This window comes from Myxocyprinus asiaticus, chromosome 19 (genome assembly GCF_019703515.2).
Source record: "Myxocyprinus asiaticus isolate MX2 ecotype Aquarium Trade chromosome 19, UBuf_Myxa_2, whole genome shotgun sequence".
NCBI classification, from domain to species: Eukaryota; Metazoa; Chordata; class Actinopteri; order Cypriniformes; family Catostomidae; genus Myxocyprinus; species Myxocyprinus asiaticus.
This window is the reverse complement of record NC_059362.1, coordinates 44,817,333-44,839,698: the sequence shown is the minus strand read 5'-3', so window position 1 is coordinate 44,839,698 and position 22,366 is coordinate 44,817,333. Positions and strand designations below refer to the sequence as shown.

Genomic DNA, 22,366 nt, shown 5'->3' with positions numbered 1-22,366 from the left:
CGTGCTCATATATTGTACTCAGGCTTGTAAAAATCCTCAGATACCAAAAACCGATACCATCTGATATATGAATGTCATTATGTAAAAATTCAGTGCACAAATTAAAATCACGTTACGTCCTAGTGAGATTATTTAACTGCAAAACTGCGATTTAATTAGATAAATATATAGTTTGCATCTGCGGCACGCTTCAAATGTGAGCACTTGTGAATGTGTGGAGACAGTGTTGTGCAGACACCGGCTGCACGTACCTTTTAAAGCTCCTCCTTGGCTCATACAGGGAAAACACTGTCATGAGCATTGAGCACTTTGATTGTAGCAGATGACAGTGAACAGAGCGCTAATTAACTTTGAAGCATGAGGCACATACAGACTACATATTTATTTCATTAAATAGCAGCCTTTTGCGGTTTAATAATCACTTTGAGTCAAGTAGCGACCAGTTTTTCCGGACTGAAAACAACCGTCATAACACAGAAGCACTTCAAAATAAAAGCTCCTTCAAAATAAAAGCTTAATTTAAATGGAAAACAAAGTATAACAGAAATATATCACTATTATAAACTTGTTATATTCACTGTATTACTACTACTACTACTACTACTACTTCTACTAATAATAATAAATCAATAGTAATGATATTCAAGCAATATTTCACATCTGTGATGCTCTGTATTGCAGCAATTTATTTGACAAAAAAAAAACTCCAGTGTTGTATTTTGGTTTGTGCTGTGAGGTTCTATGTAAGCACTTAATTTGATATATTAAAAGAATAATACAATATTATGTTGAAAATTAATAGTTTTATTTTCAGTTTTAATGAATTCATTTATTTAAACACCATTTTGATGATAAAATTGAAACAAACTGTTGATATGGAGTTCAGAAAAAATAAAACAAACAAAAAAACAGGTATCGGACTCGGTATCGGCGAGTACCAAAAATGTATCGGTACACATACTCATTCTCAGCAAAAGGGTATCGGGACATCCCTATTAACTACAGATGAAATTAAATGCAGGTACTTTAAATGTAAGTACAATGTAACATCACATATTTACATAAGAGAATTTTATCAAATGCTTAAGTATATAGCAGTTAAAGACACCTAATATAAAGTGTGTCTATAGCCTTTATGTAAAAGCTATATTCCAACATCAGCAAAAAGTGCAAAGGTAAATGTGGCCGTGCCTCAAAAAGAACATCTTTCATTTTTACAGCTTATATGTCCTTTCAATTAGACATGCAACATTAAAGTTATTACACATGGCGGCATGCATGCATCACGTTGCAATGTAAATATCAGGCCCCAGGTCTGAAAGTCCTATCTGGAGTGGATTGACTTTGTCTTCACCTTGGTTGGTTTAGTTAATCTGTGAGTGCTGCAGGTGGAATGATTGCTATAATCAAAATTCCATGCATTAATTGAAGCTCTAAAGGGAGAGGACGCATCTGTGATTGGATCTGTGCTGGATGTGTTTTGTGAATATCGGGTAGACACTTTTATCACTTTATACACCTGATTAACGAGACTGATTGGGTAATCGTATGAAGTCTTTGTGCTTAGAGGTTTATCTTCTCTGGTGATCCATATTATGGTTCTGAAATTCTTTAAAACATTTGGATATTCGACTTCAAATTTAAAGAGATAGTTCACCCAAAAATGAAAATTCTGTCATCATTTACTCACCCTCATATTTTTCCAAACCCATATGTCTTTCTTTTTTCATTAAACACAAAAGGATATGTTAGGCCGGAAACAAATATGGAATGTTTCCATAAAGAGGAATACATCAATCTATCCATTTATTTATCTCAAGGCTTTGTCAGGTCAACATCAAAGGAAAACGTTATTTTTCTAGTTTGTGTGTGTGTGTGTGTGTGGGGGGGGGGGGGGGGGTGAGTGGTTTACGAGGACTTTTTTTAGGTAACAAACTGGTATTTACAAGGGTATTATGCTATAAATGTGGTTTATGAGGACATTTCTAGTGTCCCCATAATTCAAATCACTTAAAAAACATACTAAACGATGTTTTATTGAAAATGTAAAAATGCAGAAAGTTTTTTGTGAGGGTTAGGTTTAGGGGTAGGGTTAGGGTTAGGGGATAGAAACTAAAGTTCATACAGTATAAAAATCATTATGTCTATGGAGAGTCTTCATAATGATAGCTGCACCAACAGCTGTGTGTGTGTGTGTGTGTGTGTGTGTGTGTGTGTGCATGTTTATATTACATTGTGGGGACCAAATGACCCAGCCAGCGGTCCCCAAGAGGGAAATGGCTTATTAAACATACTAAACGATGTTTTTTTGAAAATGTAAAAATGCAAAAAGGTTTCTGTGAGGGTTAAGTTTAGGGTTAGGTTTAGGGTTAGGGGATAGAAATTATCGTTAGATCTGTGTACAATCCATAAAATGCATGGATGTCTATGGAGAGTCCCCACAATGATATAAAAACAAGTTTGCATGGATGTGTGTGTGTGTGTGTGTGTGTGTGTGTGTGTGTGTGTGTGTAGATTTGACAGGCCTGGCTGTTTTCTTTTACTACAGAACAGATGATTATTTATTAATGATCAGTTATTTATATTGCCCGTTTGGCAATGCAGCCCAGAGAATTTAGTTTGGCACATCATGACCTCAGTGTTTAAAGTGACTTTAGATGAGACACAGATAAAACAGTTGAAGATATTGTATGCTCGGCACAACAAAATAGAATCCAATCTAAAAAGAAAACAAATAAAAAGACAGCAACAAAGAATTAAAGTAAAAATAAAGAGAGGATGTTGACGTTATAAGATTGAATACTCTGGATAAGCGCTCGATAAGTGCATTTATTGTCCTGAGGGTGAACAGCAGTCATCATTATATAAATGAAATACACTATGTGTCGCACAAGTCAATGTGCTCACTACACCTATACTATAGTTACCTGAGAAACAAGGTTACTCCATCGTAAAATAATGAGTGACGTTAGTTAAGATGATCGTAAAAGCTTAAGTTGCAACCCCAGCCCTTTAAAAAAACAAAGTGTACATCTCTAAATGACCTGAAGACACGGGCAAGATAGACAGTCCAATTCAGCTGAGCAACCAATCATAACATTTGTTTCAGCTGCGATGGGATATTTGTTAACAAATCATATTTTCCGTTTAAGTAAGGAGCAGGACATTTCTATCGTCTAGTAAAATAGAGGTGTATAGAGTCGTCATATTTGCGCTGTACATTTACTTTGCTGCTAAACGTGAACAAATGTATAGATTTTAATACAGCTTATGCTATTAAACTTTGTAAAAACTGCACCTATGCTAGTTTTTGTGCTTTTCGCAGATGCTGGCCAAGTTAACGAAGTTATCATAAATTAATTTTTTTCTGCCTTTTACTTCTATCAGTGGTTCCTTTCTTCTTGTGATATCAAATCATTTCAATTTATATTTAGCATGATAACTATTTCACTATACTTAACACAGATATGCACATTATAGTACACAAATAAACCAAATAACCATACATTTTTTTGTATATGGTAATATCAGATATTTATCGTGAACTTTCCTACACCCATATTAGCTATGCTTAACAAGTTATTATGTACTGTATATTAGTTTATTAATTAGAGTAATTCAAAATTGTTACCAATTTTACTAGCCAAATAATATTTAATCAAACCTATTAATTTAAATAGATATAAATCAAGCTACCTAACCATTGTTTTAGTACTGTACTGTACACCATGCAAGCAAGAAACTCTTACTGTACCCTGAAATGAATTTTTTATGTTTATATAGGACTATGATTACAGCAGACCATGAAAGATTTTATGTTAAAAAAAAAATATGTCTTAGACATTTTATATATGCATATACACTCACTGAGTACTTTATTAGGAACACTATACTAATACTGGGTAGGGCCTCACTTTGCTCTCAAAACAGCCTCAGTTCATTGTGGCATGGATTCCACAAGATGTTGGTAACATTCCTTGGAGATTCTGGTCCATGTTGACATGACTGCATCATGCAATTTCTGCAGATTTGTCAGCTGCACATTCATGCTGCCAATCTCTCATTCTACCACATCCCAAAGGTGTTCTATTGGATTCAGATCTGTTGACTGGGAAGGCCACTGAAGAACAGTGAACTCATTGTCATGTTCATGAATCCAGTTTGAGACGACGTTTGCTTTGTGGCATGGTGCATTATCATGCTGGAGGTATCCATTAGAAGATGGGTAAATTGTGGCCATGAAGGGATGCACATGGTCAGCAACAATACTCAAATAGGCTGTGGCATTCAAGTGATGATTGATTGGAATTAACGGGGCCAAAGTGTGCCAAGAAATCATTCCCCACACCAGTACACCACCACCACCAGTCTGGACTGTTAACACAAGGCAAGTTGGGTCCATGGATTCATGCTGTTGGTCCCCATTTCTGACCTGACCATTTGTGTGCCTTAGCAGAAATCGAGATTCATCAGATCAGGCTATGTCAGACAGTCTTCAACTGTCCAGTTTTCATGAGCCTGTGCACACTGCAGCCTCAGTTTTCTGTTCTAGGCTGACAGAAGTGTAACCTGACATGGTCTTCTCCTGTTGTAGCCCATCCACCTCAAGGTTCGATGTGTTGTGCATTCTGAGATGCTATTCTGCTCACTACAATTGTACAGAGTAGTTATCTGAGTTACTGTAGCCTTTCTGTCAGCTCAAACCAGTCTGGTCATTTTCCGATGACCTCTCTCATCAACAAGGCATTTCCGTCCACAGAACTGCCGCTCACTGAATGTTTTTTTGTTTTTGGCACCATTCGGAGTAAATTCTAGAGACTGTTAAGTGTGAATATCCCAGGAGATCAGCAGTTACAGAAATACTCAAACCAGCCCGTCTGGCACTAACAGTCATGCCACGGTCCAAATCACTGAGATCACATGTTCCCCCCATTCTGATTCTGATGTGAACATTACTTAATATTTTCAAGTACATGCTTAAACTAACTTATTCTATGTACAGTGGATAGCACTTAATCTTTTCTACTTTATTTACTTTCCCCAGTGTATATGACTTTTAGAGACTGGGTATTTGCGTGTTTGGGTGGGGAATCACTGATGAATTCACTGTATACCCACCTCTCCCGTCACCACTACACCACTGTGTCAGAGTAACATACGTGTATGTTTGCAAGCTTACATTTGCTTTTGTGTACTTGTTTTGAGTGAGTGTTTTGGGCTTTAGAATTACTTTATGGAGACGCTGTTCAACAAAAATACTCAAATTATCATCATAAAACATAACATTTGTATGTTAATAAATGAATGTCTAATCTAAGACAATGTTTGTGAATGTTTGATGCTTTCCGCCTTTAACTCTGAAACGTCTTTAACTTTCAGAATGCTTGTTTTTTTGGTCGTTTTTGAGTGACAGGAGGGAGGAATCTGTCTTATTCTCTTCACTTTGAGGATGAATTATTCATACATACAAGCTTTGATGCCTTTTATCCTGCTTTGTGCATAAAGAACACATTTGGATTGACATTTTACAGAAATCTTGTCGAGAACAAATTGACTTGCTCAAAGGGAGAGAGACATTCTTATGAGATTAAATCATCACACAACATATGTGCTTTCTGTGAAAATTAAAGATTCGTTGTCAATATGATTGACATGGGAACTGTTTCATTCTTGTCGGTAGTACAAACTGTGCAGGATGAGTCATGCACCAAAGTTTAATTGGGGTAAGGGGTTAAAGTATAAGCAATAGTAATAGTGATGATTGCCTTGTCAAGGCCCACTAATTTGGTATTCAGCCCTTTCAACAGCTCTCAGCTAGTCTGATTTTCGGTTAGTGTTAAGAAAATGTGATTTCACATGGTTCATAATAAAGGCTAAAGTCTCAGGATGGCCATGCAGGTGTGGTGGCGTTTTTTGTGATTTAATTTCAAAGCCAGATGTGTCTAGTTTGTTTAAAATTGTTTGACTTAACCCCTTAACATCTGGCCTCTTTCTGTGCATGAGCTTGAAAAAGACATACCCAAAGTAAAGCTCTTCCAGTTCTTGAACCCTTTGGTCTACAAACACAAACTTTGGCTCGTTTGAAAGTAGACACTTAGTCATTTGTTATTCAAGAGTAAAAATGTATCATTGTAGTATAAAAAAAATGTGTTAGAGCTATTCAAATATTTTGAATAGTGACTGCAAATATTATTTATAAAAATACTTATATATATATATATATATATATATATATATATATATATATATATATATATATATGCAAGACTATGCGCAGTGCCCCAAAAACAAATCTGATACAAAGCCACATCTCTGATGAACGTCTGACACAATTTTGAAGTCGATATGACCAAAACTCTTTGTTCCATAATGATTTATGTAAGTGTACTTCTAAAAAAAAAAGGCCACTTGGAGGCGCCAATAGACCACCAGTAGTAACTTGGAGGCGCCAATAGACCACTAGTAGTAACTCCGTAAACCAAAGATCAAAGTGGTTCAAAACAAACCAAAAATATACAAGATGATATAATTTTTTTTATTATTTGGGAATATATTATAATGCATTCCATATACTGTATATTTATGCATTTTATAAACAATGTGGAAAGAATATTACAATTTGAAATGTTGCAATGGAAATAAACTTGTACTTACAATAATGATGCTTCTGTTCATTTTTTCCCCATACAATGTAAATTGAGTAATTTTTATTTTTCTTGAGTAATTGAGTAAGCTTTTGCTCTGCCGTTCACCCAGGGTCTTTAGCCACTGCCTCAAGCCAGGGAGTCTCGCTCTCCCCGGCTTCTATCACCGTCAGTGAAGCCTGGAGCACACCTGCTCCCAATGCAAACTGAACGAAAAGTCAAAATGTCAATGCATTGGGAGTGCGTGTGCTCCGGGGTCTAACTCACTGTGAGTTAAGCCAGGGAGGGTGGCTCATCTCGGCTTGAATGACATGCAAGAGCCCCCTAGATGTGCAGGGTGATTGATTAAAATAAAATGCAGTTGGGAGAAGCGGATCCTCCAGGCCCTCGTGATGGTGACTGACGCCGAGGAGGGTGGCGCCTCTCGGCTTGAGGCAGAGGCTAAAGGCCCTGGGTGAACGGCAAAGCAAAAGCAGTGAAAAATGACTAAGTCAATGCATTGGGAGCGCGTGTGCTCCAGGGTCTAACTCGCGGTGAGCGAAGCCGGGGAGGGTGGCTCATCTTGTCTTGAATTACATGTCCGATGCCCCCTGGATGTGCAGTTGTACAGGGTGTTTGATGAAAAAAAATGCAGTTGGGAGGAGCGGTTTCTCCAGGCCCTCGGTGATGGTGACTGAAGCGGAGGAGGGTGGCTCATGTCAGCTTGAATGGCATGTCCGGGCCCCCTGGATGTGCAGTTGAACAGGGGGTTTGATGAAAAAATGCAGTTGGGAGCGTGTGTTCTCCATACCCTCAGAGATGGTGACTGAAGCCGAGGAGGGTGGATCAGATCGCTGGTGCAAAAGCTGAGTTCTTTGTTGACAGTACGGCAGTAACATGCTATTACTGCACACCGTGCATAAAAGCACAAACACAGTCCACAGTTTTCCACTCCGAACCTTCGCAAATCGGCATCAGGGATATATACAACCCTGTATCAATTGAGAAGGTAAGGAGGAAGCAGGGACCAGCTTGACAAACACATAGACATTTAATGACACTTTTCAGTGTAAAAGAAACAAAAACAAATACTGCTTTTCAGCCAGCTGCGTCAAATCATAAAGATATTCAAACACGCGGACAAGCTTCGTACATCTCTATCCCGTCTGCCACTGTCTCTTCTCCTCAAATACTCCCGCTTCCCCTCGCTGGAACACGAGGCTGGTGTGGCACGCAGGTGGAAGTCATTCGCCACTTATCCTCCCAGCCACGCTCTGCCCAGATGCCACTTGGCTCCAGCCTGCTCACAACAAACCCTCATATCATTGTTTTCATCTTTTCATTAGCTACACGACCCATCAGGCAATAAATTACAAAATAATTTCTTTCAACTCAGTTTTTTATTCTCAATTTTTAGAGTAGGTGCAACAAATAAGTGAAGTGTCAAAAATTAAATAACATTTTGGCTTTTCAAAAATATTCAGTGGCCAATATAGCCACCCTTCTTTTCAATAACTGCCATGAGCTTTCCATCCATGGAGTCGGTCAGTTTCTTGATCTGTTCACGATCAACTTTAGTTGAAGCAGCAACCACAGCCTCCCAAATGCTGTTTAAAGAGGTGTATTGTCTTCCCTCACTGTAAATCTCACGTTTGAGAAGGGCCCACAAGTTCTCAGTAGGATTTAAGTCAGGTGAGGACTTCTTCCTGTACCACTGCTTGAAGAAAGTACTTTCCAGAAACTGGCAGTGGGTTTGAGAGTTGAGTTTCTGTCCATTTTCAACTCGAAAAGGTCCAACTACCTCATCCTTAATGATAGCAGCCCATGCCAGTACCCCTCCTCCATCTAGCTGGCACCTGACTCGAAGTGGTGCCCTGTGTCCATTAGTGATCCAGCCACGGGCCCATCCATCTGGTCCATCAAGAGTCACTCTCATTTCATCTGTCCATAAAACCTTTGAAAAATCTGTCTTCATGCATCAATCTTGACGCTTCAACTTGTGAATATATTCAGTGGTGGTCGTGTTTCAGCCTTCTTGACCTTGGCCATGTCTCTGAGCACTTGACACCTTGTACTTCTGGACACTCCAGGTAGGTTGCAGTTCTGGAATATGGTGGCATTGGAGGATAATGGGTTCCTGGTAGCTTCCCGTTTAATTCTTCTCAAGTCTTTTGCAGTTAATTTGCGCCTTTTCTTCTTCATGCATTTTTTGCGCCCCAATTGACTATTCGCAACAAAACATTTGATTGTCCGGTGGTCACACCTCAATATTTTAGCTATTTCAAGAGTGTTGCATCCGTCTGAAAGGCATTTTACAATATTTGACTTTTCAGTGTCAGTTAAATCTCTTTTTTGGCCCATTTTACCTGAGGTAATGAAGCTGCCTAATAATTATGCACACCTTGATATAAGGTGTTAGTCACTTTACACCTTCCCTCATTACACAAATACATACCACCTGAAAATGACTGAATCCAATAAGCATTCAAGTTTGTATGGTTTGGAGTTGGAAAATGTGCATGGAAATAATGATATGATCAGAATACTCACTTGCCTAATAATTGGGCATGCAGTGTATGAATAATTATACAGGACTAAATGAGAGTGCCGGCATTATAATAACCTTGCTAATGTCACTGAATTAATATACATTAATATACATTTAAATAATTTTTGCTGAGGGAATACAAAAAAGGGCCCTCAGGTAAACAGCTGGCACAGTTGGTTTTAGAAAACGCCAGAGTCAGACTTTGTGCAAAGATTTCTTTATCTGAGAGGAAACAGACCAACTTGTGCAAGTGCTAAATGAATGTCTTAAATCCCTTGTGAAAAAAAAATCAGACTAAGGTGGTTAGCTGGTCTCCCAGACAGGTTTTGCACACTTGTCAGCTGCAGACCAGCTAAACACCAACTTGGCCAGGCTGGTAGACAATCTAGACCATATTAAACCAGCAAACCACCTTAGGTTGGTTTAAAATGGCAGAGGGACGTCCAGCTAAACCAGCTTAAACCAGATAAGATCAGCAAAGCACCATAGGCTGGATTAAGCCATTTTTTTTTATCAGAGACATCTAGCTTGACAATATTAATAAAACTAAATAAGACCAGCAGACCACTTTAGGCTGGTTTAAGATGTTTTATTTTTTCAGCGGGGACATCCAGCTAGACCATCTTAAACCAGTTAAGACCAGCATACCAGCTTAGACTAGTAAACCATTTTTTTTATATATTTTTTTTTTATTTTTATTTTTTTTATCAGAGACATCCAGCTTGACAATATTAAACCAACTAAGACTAGCAAACAACTTTAGGATGGTTTAAACTGATTTTTCTTTTCAGCAGGGACAGCTAGACCATCTTAAACAGGCTAATACCAGCAAACCATCTAAGGCTAGTTTAAACCATTTTTTTCTGCTGGGATATCCAGCTAATCCAGCTTTAAACCAGCTAAAACCAGCAAACCACCTTAGGCTGGATTAAGCCATTTTTTTTATCAGATACATCCATCTAAATCATCTTAAAACAGCTAAGATCAGCAAACCACCTAAGACTGGTTTAAACAAATTTTTCTTTTCAGCAGGGACAGCTAGACCATTTTAAACAGGCTAAGAGCAGCAAACCACCTCAAGCTGATTTAATCAGATTTTTCTTCTCAGCAGGGACATCCAGCTTGACCAACTTAAACCAGCTAAGACCAGTAAACCACTTTAGGCTGGTTTGAGTGTTTGTTTGTTTTTGTTTTTTACCAGGGAGATTAAGCTAAATCATTACTTTTACATTTCACATTTATTCATTTGGCAGATGCTTTTATCCAAAGTTAAACAATCTTTTCTTTTCAACAGGGACAGCTAGACAATCTTAAACAGGCTAACACCAGCAAACCATAGGCTGGTTAAAGCTGTTTTTATTTATTTTTTATTTTTATTTTTCAGCAGGGGCATCAAGCTAAGTCATCTTAAACTATCTAAAACCAGCAAACCACTCTAGGCTTGTTAAAGTTTTTTTTTTTTTTAGCTGGGACAGCTAGACCATCTCAAACAGGCTAAGACCATCTTAGGCTGGTTTAATCCGTTTTTTCAGCACAGACCATCTTAAAAACAGCTTCATCCAGCCTAAAGTGGTTTGCTGATTTTAGCTAGTTCAAGCTGTTTTTTTTATTTATTTTTTTATTTGTATTTGTTTATTTTAACTGGGACATCTGTGCAGGTGACAAAAACTTAAAAAAAATAAACGTTACCGTTTCAGAAATGTCTTTCAATTCATAATGCTGAGGTTACTGTATGATACTGCTTGATGTCAATTTTTATCACCACAGGCAGCATATTATTGTGTTTACTTATACAGGTTCCCTGTATTGACTGAGAGGATAAACATTTACAAAACCATGTAGAAAATGTTTTATCATTGTGTGAAGCGAGCAGGAAAACTTGTCAGGGGACATCTGTGATGCCAACAGAGGTGGCATATGGACGCTAAGTTAATGTAACAGAGACAGCATAACATATGTTCCTGACAAAACGGACAGATCTTGTACTGTAAGCTGCTAAGAAACACTGTCGTACTGCAGACTTCATTAGAGTTAAATATTTCTCTGAGTGTAGAACAAGTGGAGGTGATTGCAAAGATGTCTAAACGTTGGCAACAGTGATGGCAAAAAATGAATGTCTAACTCTGTATTTTTGTCTTGTTTTCCAGTTAAATATCTAAATATCCTTAAAACAAGTACATTTACTTTAGAAGCAAAATGACAACATATGAAGTCTTTTTTTAAATTTTTTTTTTTTTTTTTTTTTTTTAGAGAAATCGAACAAAATTTAGTGAGGTTTATGCTTAAAACAAAGAAAAACTATTTTCAAATGGTTTGGGGGGGGGGGGTTATTCTTTTTTTATTTTCATACAGTATGTTAAGTGCCCAACCACTGCAAATTTTTCTTTTTGCTTGACGTATAAGGGTGGGTAAATCTGAAATTGGACATCACTAATCTCTAGATGTGTCTCTTTGTAAGCACGATTTTGTTTACTGATGCACTGATAAAAAACTTTGAAATTCACAATCAGATTCAAGCCATTTCTCTTACCATTTCGGATAACTATATATTGTGTATATATATATTATATATATATATATATATATATATATATATATATATACATCATTGCTTGTGAGTAAATGATCCAAAGAGGACATCCATTCTAGTGAATTAGTCAAATCAAATAAGTTACCTTCCTCTCTTGGCAGAACTGTCTCTTTACTGAGTGTACTGAAATTCACTTTGGATTAAGCACTCAGCTAATGACTCTTTAATATGTAGTGTCTTAATTTTGCATGATACATTAAAAATGTATGATAGGAGATAAAGGCATAAGGCCTTTAAGATTTTAAAAACATAAACTGAAATGCATTTAAAACTCACTAATTGCCAGCATGTGATCATTACATGGAAATATCTGCTCTGTTTTGATAACAGAAGATCAATGATTTCTTGAAAAGATTTTGAGACTAACTAAAAAATTAAGTCGTTTCGCAGTACTTGAAATAGACAACTGACAAAGTGCATTTTTGAATTACATATCATGATGAATTTTGCAGACCTTTTCATTATGTATTAAGGCCTTAAAAGAGGACGCATTTCATAATTCATTGTTTTAACTCAGGCAACGATAAAGAAATTAGATTTAAACAGTGAATTCTGAACTTCCCATGAGAACATCAGTGCTCAATATGAATACAGTCTTTCTTGTCCACATAATGAAGGAACATTAAGATATTTCACATAGCAAAGTTTTGTCTTAAAAGTCTTACATTTCAGCCTCTGATTTATATACAGTATATACACAGTGGCAAGACAAAGTATGTGAACCCTTTGGAATTAGCTGGTTTTCTGCATTAATTGGTCATAAAATGTGCTTAAGCTAACAACACACAAATAATTATAATCTTTAATGTCTTTACTGAACACATCCCATTTAACATTCACAGTGCTGTGGAAAAAGTAAGTAAACCTTTGGATTTAATAACTGGTCGATCCTCCTTTGGCAGCAGTAACCTCAACCAAGTGTTTCCGGTAGCTGCGGATTAGACCTGCACAACATTCAGAAGAAATTTTGGACCATTCTTCCTTACAGAACTGCTTCAGCTCAGCCATATTCTTAGGATGTCTGGTGTGAACGGCTCGCTTGAGGTCATTCCACAGCATCTCTATTGGGTTAAGGTCTGGGCTCAGAGTGGGCCACTCCAAAAGGTGGATTTTCTTTTTTTGAAGCCATTCTGTAGTGGACTTACTTCGATGTTTAGGGTCATTGTCCTGCTGCATCACCCAACTTCTACTGAGTTTCAGCTGGGTGCACAATTCATTTTTCCCTAGATGATGAGAAACTGTCCAGGCCCGAAGCAGCAAAGCAGCCCCATATCATGCTGCTACCTGTAGTGAACTTCACCTGTTGGAATGCAGTGCCCTTTTTACGCCATATGTAGTGCTGCGTGTTCTTACCAAACAATTCAACCTTAGTTCATCAGTCTACAAAACATTTTCCCAGTAGCACTGTGGAGTGTCAAGGTGGTCTGTTGCAAACTTCAGGTGCGCAGCAATGTTTTGTTGGAAAGCAACAGCTTCCTTCGTGACACCATGCCTGTTTAATGTTTTCCGTATAGTAGACTCATGAACAGAGATGTTATCCAGTTCCAATGATTCCTTCAAGTCTTTATCTGTCACTCTAGGGTTCTTTTTTACCTCATTGAGCATTCTGCGGTGTGCCCTTTGAGTCATCTTAGGGAGAGTAGCCTCAGTACTAAATCGTCTCCATTTATAGACAGTTTGTCTAACTGTGGACAGATGAATATCTAAGCTCTTTGAGATAACTTTGTAACCCTTTCCAGCTTTATGCAAAGCAACAATTCTTGATCGTAGGTCTTCTGAGATCTAATTTTTGCGAGGCATGGTCCACGTCAGCAGATGCTTCTTGTGAATAGCAAACTCAAAATGTTAGAATGCTTTTTTAAGTCAAAGTAGCTCTAACCCACACCTCCAATCTCATTTTATTATTTGGATGCCAGGTCTACCAACAAGATTGTGTTTGTTCATTATTGTAACCAAGATGAAGATCAAACCATATTTTATATAAGACATATTTAGATATAAGACACATTTATACATAAATGCAGGTAATTACAAAGGGTTCACATACTTTTTATTGCCACTGTATGTATGTGTGTGTGTGTGTGTGTATATATATATATTAATGCTCTATACACACACATATATACACGATTTAATGCTCAAAGCTTGCTCTTTTATAGCTCAGGAGGCTTAAGGGAGTTAAAATGTTGTTTTATTGAAGTATCAACTTGTCTTAGATGCTTTGCCAAGAATTCCTTTGAAGAAATACATGTGCACACAAATGAGACAATTGTTGACATAAAGTAAGAGTAAAGAGCTATAAAATTAATGTGTACAGCATATCTCAGATCATTTGGTTTTGGAATAATTTCATGAGAAATGTTTATGAGTTCATATTGAAATCTTGGTATTTTGGCAAATCTGAGCACAGTTTGGGACATTGTTGAGACCTCTTCTGAAACTCTAGAGATTAGTAGGAGATTTATTAACAGAAAAAAATCTGTGAAACAGGAGACTTCACATGTAACACGTAAATAATCCTACATTTTCATCTTTGCAATTTGCGAATTCAGGCGATATCATCTTCCCATCAACTACTAAAGAACTTGTATAAATAAATATCATATAAATGACATTTAAATATTAACATATATATATATAACACCTGTATAATTAATTTTACATGTGCAAAAATGTTGCAGTATTACAGAAATTATATAAATTTTCATAATTGAAACATGGTATTTAGTGAGCTGCATAACCAATATTTGGTATTCCCAATATCACGGCAGTTCCATAGTAAAATGTCCACAGTGTGGTGCTAAAGTGAGTTACATTTTCTCCCTAACAGATTACATTTTTAAGTTTAATGCTCTATCGAGTTGACCATACTGCTCAACACACTTTACCAGCTAGGTTTTGAAAGCATGGTTTTGCTGGTCCACCAGCTAGACCGGCATTAACCAGTTTATACCAGCATAGAAACTGCATGCTGGTTAGACTGGTCTTTGTAGCAGGGACATCCCTACCCTAAACCTTAAACCTAAACTTAAAACTGATCATAAAAGGCAAATGTGAGATGAAAAACACAATTCCTGAAGCAACCACATCATTTTTCTGGTGCTTCTATGATACTTTCAGCTCACGTGTTGACTCGCATGTTCTCCAGGACCTGTACTCCAGTCCTTTGCTTTGCAAGTGCAACGCTCTATCAGTTGAGCTACCGCACAATTTGATCGCGCTTGAACAAGTTTTTTAATAAAGTTGCAAACGTTATGGAGTGCAAATGTTAAAATATATCACCTTACAAGTGAAAAAAGCGTTCTGATGTTATAAGATAGCATTGTGTGAGGAACAGGACAAAAAGAAATTAACTGATAACCAGCTGTTTTACTCATTATTAGTGCCACTAGTTTTCATTTCACCAGAATAATGCTGTGATACCTACTGTACAACAAACCATGTAAAAATCATTTTGAAAAGATTTAGGTATAGTAACGTGATTCTATGAGACCAGGTTGGAAATATCCCACAATATGCCCACTAAGCACATACACAATCTGTTAGACTGCACAAGCAAATTAGTGGTATCTTAGTAAATGAAAGCCTTTGTGTTCACATGGCAAAATCGTGGCTTGAGCCTGGATTTGACTGACTTGATGTAATGCATGTAGCAGGAAACCAATGAGATCGCCAGTGCATCATTCGAAAGACTATTACGTTGATTTAAATTTAACCCCCTTCTACCACAGTGCAGCTGACAGGCATAAAAATGAGATCTATGTCTCGTACCAGTATACTCCGCCAGATGCTAATAAGATTGTGTTTGACGTGACAGAAACCTTAACTCATCTGCTGACTGTCTGCGTATAAAACACATCTAAATTACACTACTGCATAGTTCAATTCCAATTAAAACTTTTCTGTCCCCATATGAGACAAACTCAAAAGATTGTGTCTGGCTAGCTGCATGCTGTCCCGAGTTTCCATTATTTGTTCTTTAATTTTTGGAAAATGTCAGACCAGTGTGTTGATTAACGCTCCTGTGACCTTGGCTATCAGACAAACACCAGCAGCTCAGTGTGTGAATATTAAACAGGTCAGTTGAAATGGATCTCCATACACTGTCCCACAGTCTCTCTGCTTGAATTATTAATGGTGGTGTTTTATTGACCCGTATGAATTAATCAAACACAGATGATGGCCTGACAAGACATGCTTATTTTTACTTTAACATAAGCCTTGAAATAAACGTAAGCATGGTGTATTTCTAGCGGGAAGACTAGCAGCTGCACATTATCGCACCATTAGCTAGGTAACTCCTAGCCAATTACATGTAAGCCAATGCTTTATAAGTCTGCTCACAATCTATCACATTGCTGTTTCAGTGTGCTAACATGGCAACCTCCACCACTCCACCACCACCAGTCGAGTCCCGTCCTGCACGGGGGTAGGCTCCTCGCCCCTGCCTCCTATCTCCGGCAGGATCAGACGGTTCCGAGTACAACTTCTTTGGACTGCCAGACAGGGCTCACGCCAAAGAGAGACATTACATTTCTGTTTTTTATTCACCAAATAAATGTCATCTTAAATTTAACTCAAGTCTGCGAGTCTTCCTGATAGAACTAATTATCCCTTTAAACATAGTTATGTCTTCATTTGTTCATGTTATGTCATGTTAAATTACCTGATGAAGAGTGTTGCACTGAGCAAACTTTCAAGTGTAGTAAAGAAAAATTACAAATGGTACCTTCAACAATCAAAAACTATATTTATTCTACGAACATGTATGAATAGGGTTTTTGGTTTCAGCCAACCTGAATGTAAAGCTAAAATCAATGCTAGAATATTGTCAAGGATTATTGCACTGGATTGGACAGTCATGTGATCAGTCTTTGTATTAATATGAAGTGAAAATGAATGAGTGGCAATATGACACTGTATTACCTCCACACTGTTATTGCATGTCTTTAAATGATGCTGACACAATGGCAAGGCCGGATGCACAGTTGGCTCCTAGAGGTGAGCTGTGATTTATTATCCACTTTGTGCTGACAGGTCCTGTTCTTCATTCTCTCTTTCTAGATCGTGTCAGAAGAGGAGACGAGATTGAAACAGAAGCCCAGTAAATGAGCTTCCCTCTGTGGGAGCCGATGTGGGGTCCCTAGATACACTGACATTTTGTCCCAGTGATCTATGGTTCGAGGCTCCAGCCCTCCAGAGTCAATCTGCAACACTGTCCACTGCTGAGCGATTCCTATTTTGGCACACTCTGTATTTACACAAACAACTGTTAAAGAGAGTTCTAAGTAATTCCTCGGTACCTACCGTCCGAACATTTGGTTCCTGCATGCTCTCTGACAACACATAAATCATCTTGATGTTTTTCAATTTTCTCCAAAACACTTTAAGGTACCCTTTTCTCTTGCAAGAAAAAAAAAACCTAAACTCACCAGATCTTGCCTACAAAAAAACCACAATGTACTTAGCCTGAAAACCTCTCGACACGTAATCCAGCAAATGCATGCTAAGCTTCCAGGAAAGCCCATGTATCCTAGAATCACCTTTCGTTTTCATGACCATGAAAGGGAAAAAATTATGGCATCTCATTTGAGAATGCTGAGGTCGAGCAGGCATGCAGTCCAACAGGATCAATACGACTACACTGATTAATGAGCAGATTTCTCTTCCATTTAGTGGGTCAGAGAGGAATCATCTGCCAGGACCAAGGTTGTGAAACCAGGTCTCTTTCGTCTTTATGAGATGCATTTCCATTGCAAAATAATCCAGTTCTTGCCCTTTTCTGAACTTTGTATCATTTAAACGCTGCTTCTTCAGAATCAGAATCAATATGGCCCTTACAAAGGTGTGAATCAACCTAAGCAATTGGCTTTTTGGTAGAATAATTTCTTTGTAGAAGAACATTTTGACTCAAGCAGTAAAGCTCCGCTTTTGGCTTTGCTCCATGTTTGGGTTTACGCTCAATGATTAGATATGCAAAAGCACTCTCTTGATTTATTTTAATGCCTCCAAAGTTCACAAAGAGGAAAAAAACTGTGTTGGATGTGAAGAAGAGAATCCAGCCAGCCTAGCACAACTTGTGGACCCCAAAGCAACTTCTGGAATCTTTTGAACCCAAGTTACAACGTAGAGGACAACATTGCCTTGAGTAAGTGCATGCCGTGGTGGCTCTCAGAATGGTGTTGCCACCACCAGACAAGCGGCATGTGTGTCTTACCACCTTTGTCATTATGACTAGTATGGCCTTCATGGATGCCTACCTGGTGGAGCAGAACCAGGGTCCACGAAAGATTGGCGTCTGCATAATTGTCCTAGTAGGAGATGTCTGCTTTCTCATAGTCCTCCGCTATGTGGCGGTTTGGGTGGGAGCGGAGGTGCGGACAGCTCGGCGTGGCTATGCCATGATCCTTTGGTTCCTCTATATCTTTGTGCTGGAGATCAAGCTTTACTTTGTCTTCCAGAACTGTAAGGCAGACCGCAAAAGTTTGGAAACAGTTGCCCGGAAGGCTTTGACTCTGTTGTTGTCCATCTGTGTGCCAGGTCTTTACCTGGTTCTGGTGGCCCTGGACAACATGGAATACGTTCGTACCTTTAGGAGAAAGGAGGACATGAGGGGTAGGCTCTTTTGGGTGGCTTTGGACTTGCTCGATCTTTTGGACATGCAAGCAAACCTTTGGGAACCCCAGCGGACGGGTTTGCCAATATGGGCAGAAGGTTTGATGTTCTTCTACTGCTACATTTTGTTGCTGATTCTTCCTTGTGTATCCTTGAGTGAGATTAGTGTACAGGGCGACCAGGTGTCTCCCCAGAAAATGATGCTTTATCCTCTCCTCAGTCTAGTCACAATCAACATTGTGACAATCCTTATACGCGGCGTCAACATGGTGCTCTTTCAGGACAGCCGGGTTTCCTCCATCTTCGTCGGCAAGAACGTGGTGGCGATCGCAACCAAGGCATGTACCTTCCTCGAGTATCGAAGGCAGTTGCGGGAATTCCCCACTCGGGAGAATGCAATGGGCATTCCCATGGAAGTCCAGCAGAACTCTGTGGGACATGGAAAAGCTTTACCAAACACTACAAGCATCCCACACGAACCTACTCCAGGGCGAGAGATTATGGATACATGACCAAGGAACCAAAGTTAACCCATTAACCAAGGCTTCCATTTATCAAACTTGGAACAAACAAGGAGCATTCAAACTTCTAGATATAAACTGAGACCTGATGAACTGCTATGGGGAAATTTGATAAAGATTAAAAGTTTTACCATTATGGGTGCTCCTTCCTGAAATGGACCAAATCAAATGACAGACATATCAGCTAAGAATGAGCTGAATTGTTCACGGGAAAACATTCAGTGTTTTATAATTAGTTTTCCCTAACTAAGCTACAGTTGACAATGACAAACCTTGTTAAGAACCAAGTGTTTTTTCTTTTTTTCTTATAGTAGCAAAACTGCAGTGGTGCAAATTATATTTGAGACCAAACATCAGATATTTGCCTTACTTAAAGGAAAAGTTATCCCACAAAATGACATTTCTGTCATCATTTACTCACTCCCATGTTGTTCGTATATGAATTTCTTTCTTCTGTGGAACACAAATGGAGATGTAAGGCAAATTAGGTAGAATGTTAGCCTCGGGCCATGTCCACACTAGTCCATTTTTGCTTGAAAACGCAACGATTTTGCTACATTTACGCCTCTTATCCACACTGGAGCGTCGTTTTCTTCATACCGAAAACAGAGACTTTCCATAACCACATACTTTGAAAATTAATGACGTTAGGAAACTGAAAACTGAGTTTAGTGTGTACGTAGCCTCAGTCACTTTCACTTTCATTGTATGGAAAAAGATGCAATAAAAAGTAAATGGTGACTGAGGCTTTTTGACAAGTTTGAAATACATGATGAGGGAACTGATGACAGAATTTTTAATTTTGGGTGAACTAGAGCGATGGTAACTGTGAAGTAAGTTCTAGTCAGGTCAGGAACTGAAATAAAGAACTAGTCAGGTAAGGTTGATGTTTAAGACTAAATTCAGGGGAGTAGTCCTACATGCTTGCAGTATGTGTTTGCATTTGTATTTTATGGAGTTATGTGTTGACATTAAAGAAATGAGAATATATAAAAGATCATGGTAACTGTGTAAGATGACCTTTATTGAATATTTCGCTGTACAGTCCCTCAGAAAAAGTTTGTGAATGCACTTCCAGATCAAGGGTTGTATGTGGATAAGTAATTATTATTATTATATACCACTTGTGTTCTTGCTTTTTTACATTTTTGTTTGAGAATTAAGCTGTTTAATAAAAAAGAAAAAAAAAATGGTTTTAGTTATTTGCCTGAAGTATTGCAGTAACAACATTACTAAATGTCCTCATGACTACACCCCAGACAATCTTTCCACACGAACAGACTGAGATTACAGCATTTCTATTTCAGTGCTTTCCCAAATCAGTTCCTCTAATGTTTGAGTAAACACACTATGTCTGTAGAACTGGATGGGAGGGTAAATGGCATTGGGGGAAATGAAATAAATTATGCGTGGCCCCATCAGCAGGAACTCACCTTTCTAGAGCCACACAGCGTGAAACCGATTCCTAACACACCAGGCCTGGACATCAGGGAATTAAATGCCTTCCCTCTGTATGCAGTATGAAAGCAAAATGCTTCACTATCCATGTCTGATTTATTCAGCATATGTAGCAACCTGATGTTTTCCATTTCAACAACATTAATTCCTTCACACCTGCATATGGTGGGCGATCTGTGCCATTTTTCGCACTGGGTGTTGACTTACCCCTCTGGGTATTGTGTGCACCCAAGTAAGTGAGCACTCACCTAACTGACAACATATATTTCCCTCAGTGGTATTGCCATTTGGCAACATATTTTCCATTGCTTTCTTGATATTCAAAAAAACAACAAAGGCATAGTTGGACAGCTCTTTAAAGGTAACATTTCTGTGCCACTAGCTTTACCAGTTAGAATTGCTATTGGTCGCCAAACAGATAGTCCCACCCTGAACTCAGGGCACCAATTCCCTCAGAAACACGAGTCGAGCGGCTTTTTAAAAAATGTTTACTGTAAGTGCTACTATATATTAGGGCTGGGCGATGATTTTGCTGATGATATAAAATTCAACAATATCATGTATATCGCAATAATTTTAATATGCTTTTTATTTTGCCATTTAGTTTCATAAAGAGCATAAATTGACTAAGTTCACAATCCTTCAGGGCTGCACGATTAATCAAATTAACATCAAAATGGCTTTATGGTCATATATGATTATTAAACTGCAAAAGGCTGCGATGAAAGACAGATAAACATTTCTGTGTGCGCTTCAGAAGGTGCGATGTTCTGTGTACACGCTGGACTCATGAGCTAGTGTTTTTAGCATTTTTAGAGCAGTTCACGTGCATTAGTAAGTCCTACAAGTTATTATACAAATCTACAAAGGTGGCACAGTATAACAGAAAAGGAGGAAATGAAAGTGTTTCACCAGATCCGGAACATTTTGAAGGACACAACACTTTCCGTGTCAAAATAAAAGATCCAGGTGAAAAATTACGTGTCAAAATAAAAGCTCCCCATTGTTCATTCACAGAACATTTTAATTAAAAAATATATGAAGGTAAATATTAAGCTTTTTATTAAGCTACTATGTATCATTAAATATAAAATATAAATGTGCATATCAAATAAAATGATTAGATCACATTCTCCCTTGTGTTAATTTTGTGGAAAAACTGTGAGGAAACATTACTTTATTATTTTTAAATAGATTTTTATGTAATGCCTTTAATAAATTAAATCTACTTTGCTACAATGGCTTGATGGTTTGAATGAAATGATGGTTCCTCCAATTTAAAAAAAATAAAAAATAAATAAAAACGGGTCAATACCCATGTCCCTGTATGACGTATGTCCGGAAACTATCATACGACTCGCATGCATACCTAAAGAAAGAACTGTTTTACTGACCGAGAAGTAGAGGTCTGCAGGGGCCTTAAAATGAAACCTGACCCGTAACCGAGACCGTGTGGCCCGACCGTAACCGGCCCAAACAATACCGTCAGATTATAAGCCTGAACCCAACATCGCTCACTATCTTTACAATTTCTTCTCCTAGCATGTACTGTTGCAATAGGCTGTTATGTAAGCATATAGGCAACATTCATAACAGTACTGAAACAGTAAACATACACAGTTTTAACAAGGCACAGCAGCCCCTTAGTGCACTAAAGCAGAAGGGGAAAAATGCATTCCATTACCATTTATGCGTTGAAACTTCACTTGGTGCAGAACAATCTGGAATAATATGAAACAATGCAACAGTGCAGTGTGTGAGACGCTGAAGAAACAGCGAGAAATGGTGCAACAGTCAAAGACATTCATCCAGCATGTGTTTACATAGGAAAATAATGGGAAAACAGAACAGATGCATGCAAAAACACATTCGGTGTGAACGGCCCCTAACTCGTCCATTCGTGCATGTCTGTGAGAGAGAGCGCATCCGCGAAACAAGCTTGGTAGGCCTGTTTATTTTTTCATTAATTCCAAACCCGAACCCGAAGTCCTACTTAAAAAAGTCACCTGAA

The 22,366-nt window shown here is 38.2% G+C and overlaps 1 protein-coding gene across 1 annotated transcript; it reads left to right on the top strand.

The window, feature by feature from the left end:
* Nucleotides 1-17,843: 17,843 nt before the first annotated feature.
* LOC127409718 (transmembrane protein 121-like) lies at nucleotides 17,844-19,957 on the top strand. The gene has a single exon (XM_051644470.1). It carries the CDS (start codon nucleotides 17,938-17,940, stop codon nucleotides 18,886-18,888), a length of 951 nt encoding a protein of 316 aa, XP_051500430.1. The 5' UTR covers nucleotides 17,844-17,937; the 3' UTR covers nucleotides 18,889-19,957.
* Nucleotides 19,958-22,366: the final 2,409 nt, after the last annotated feature.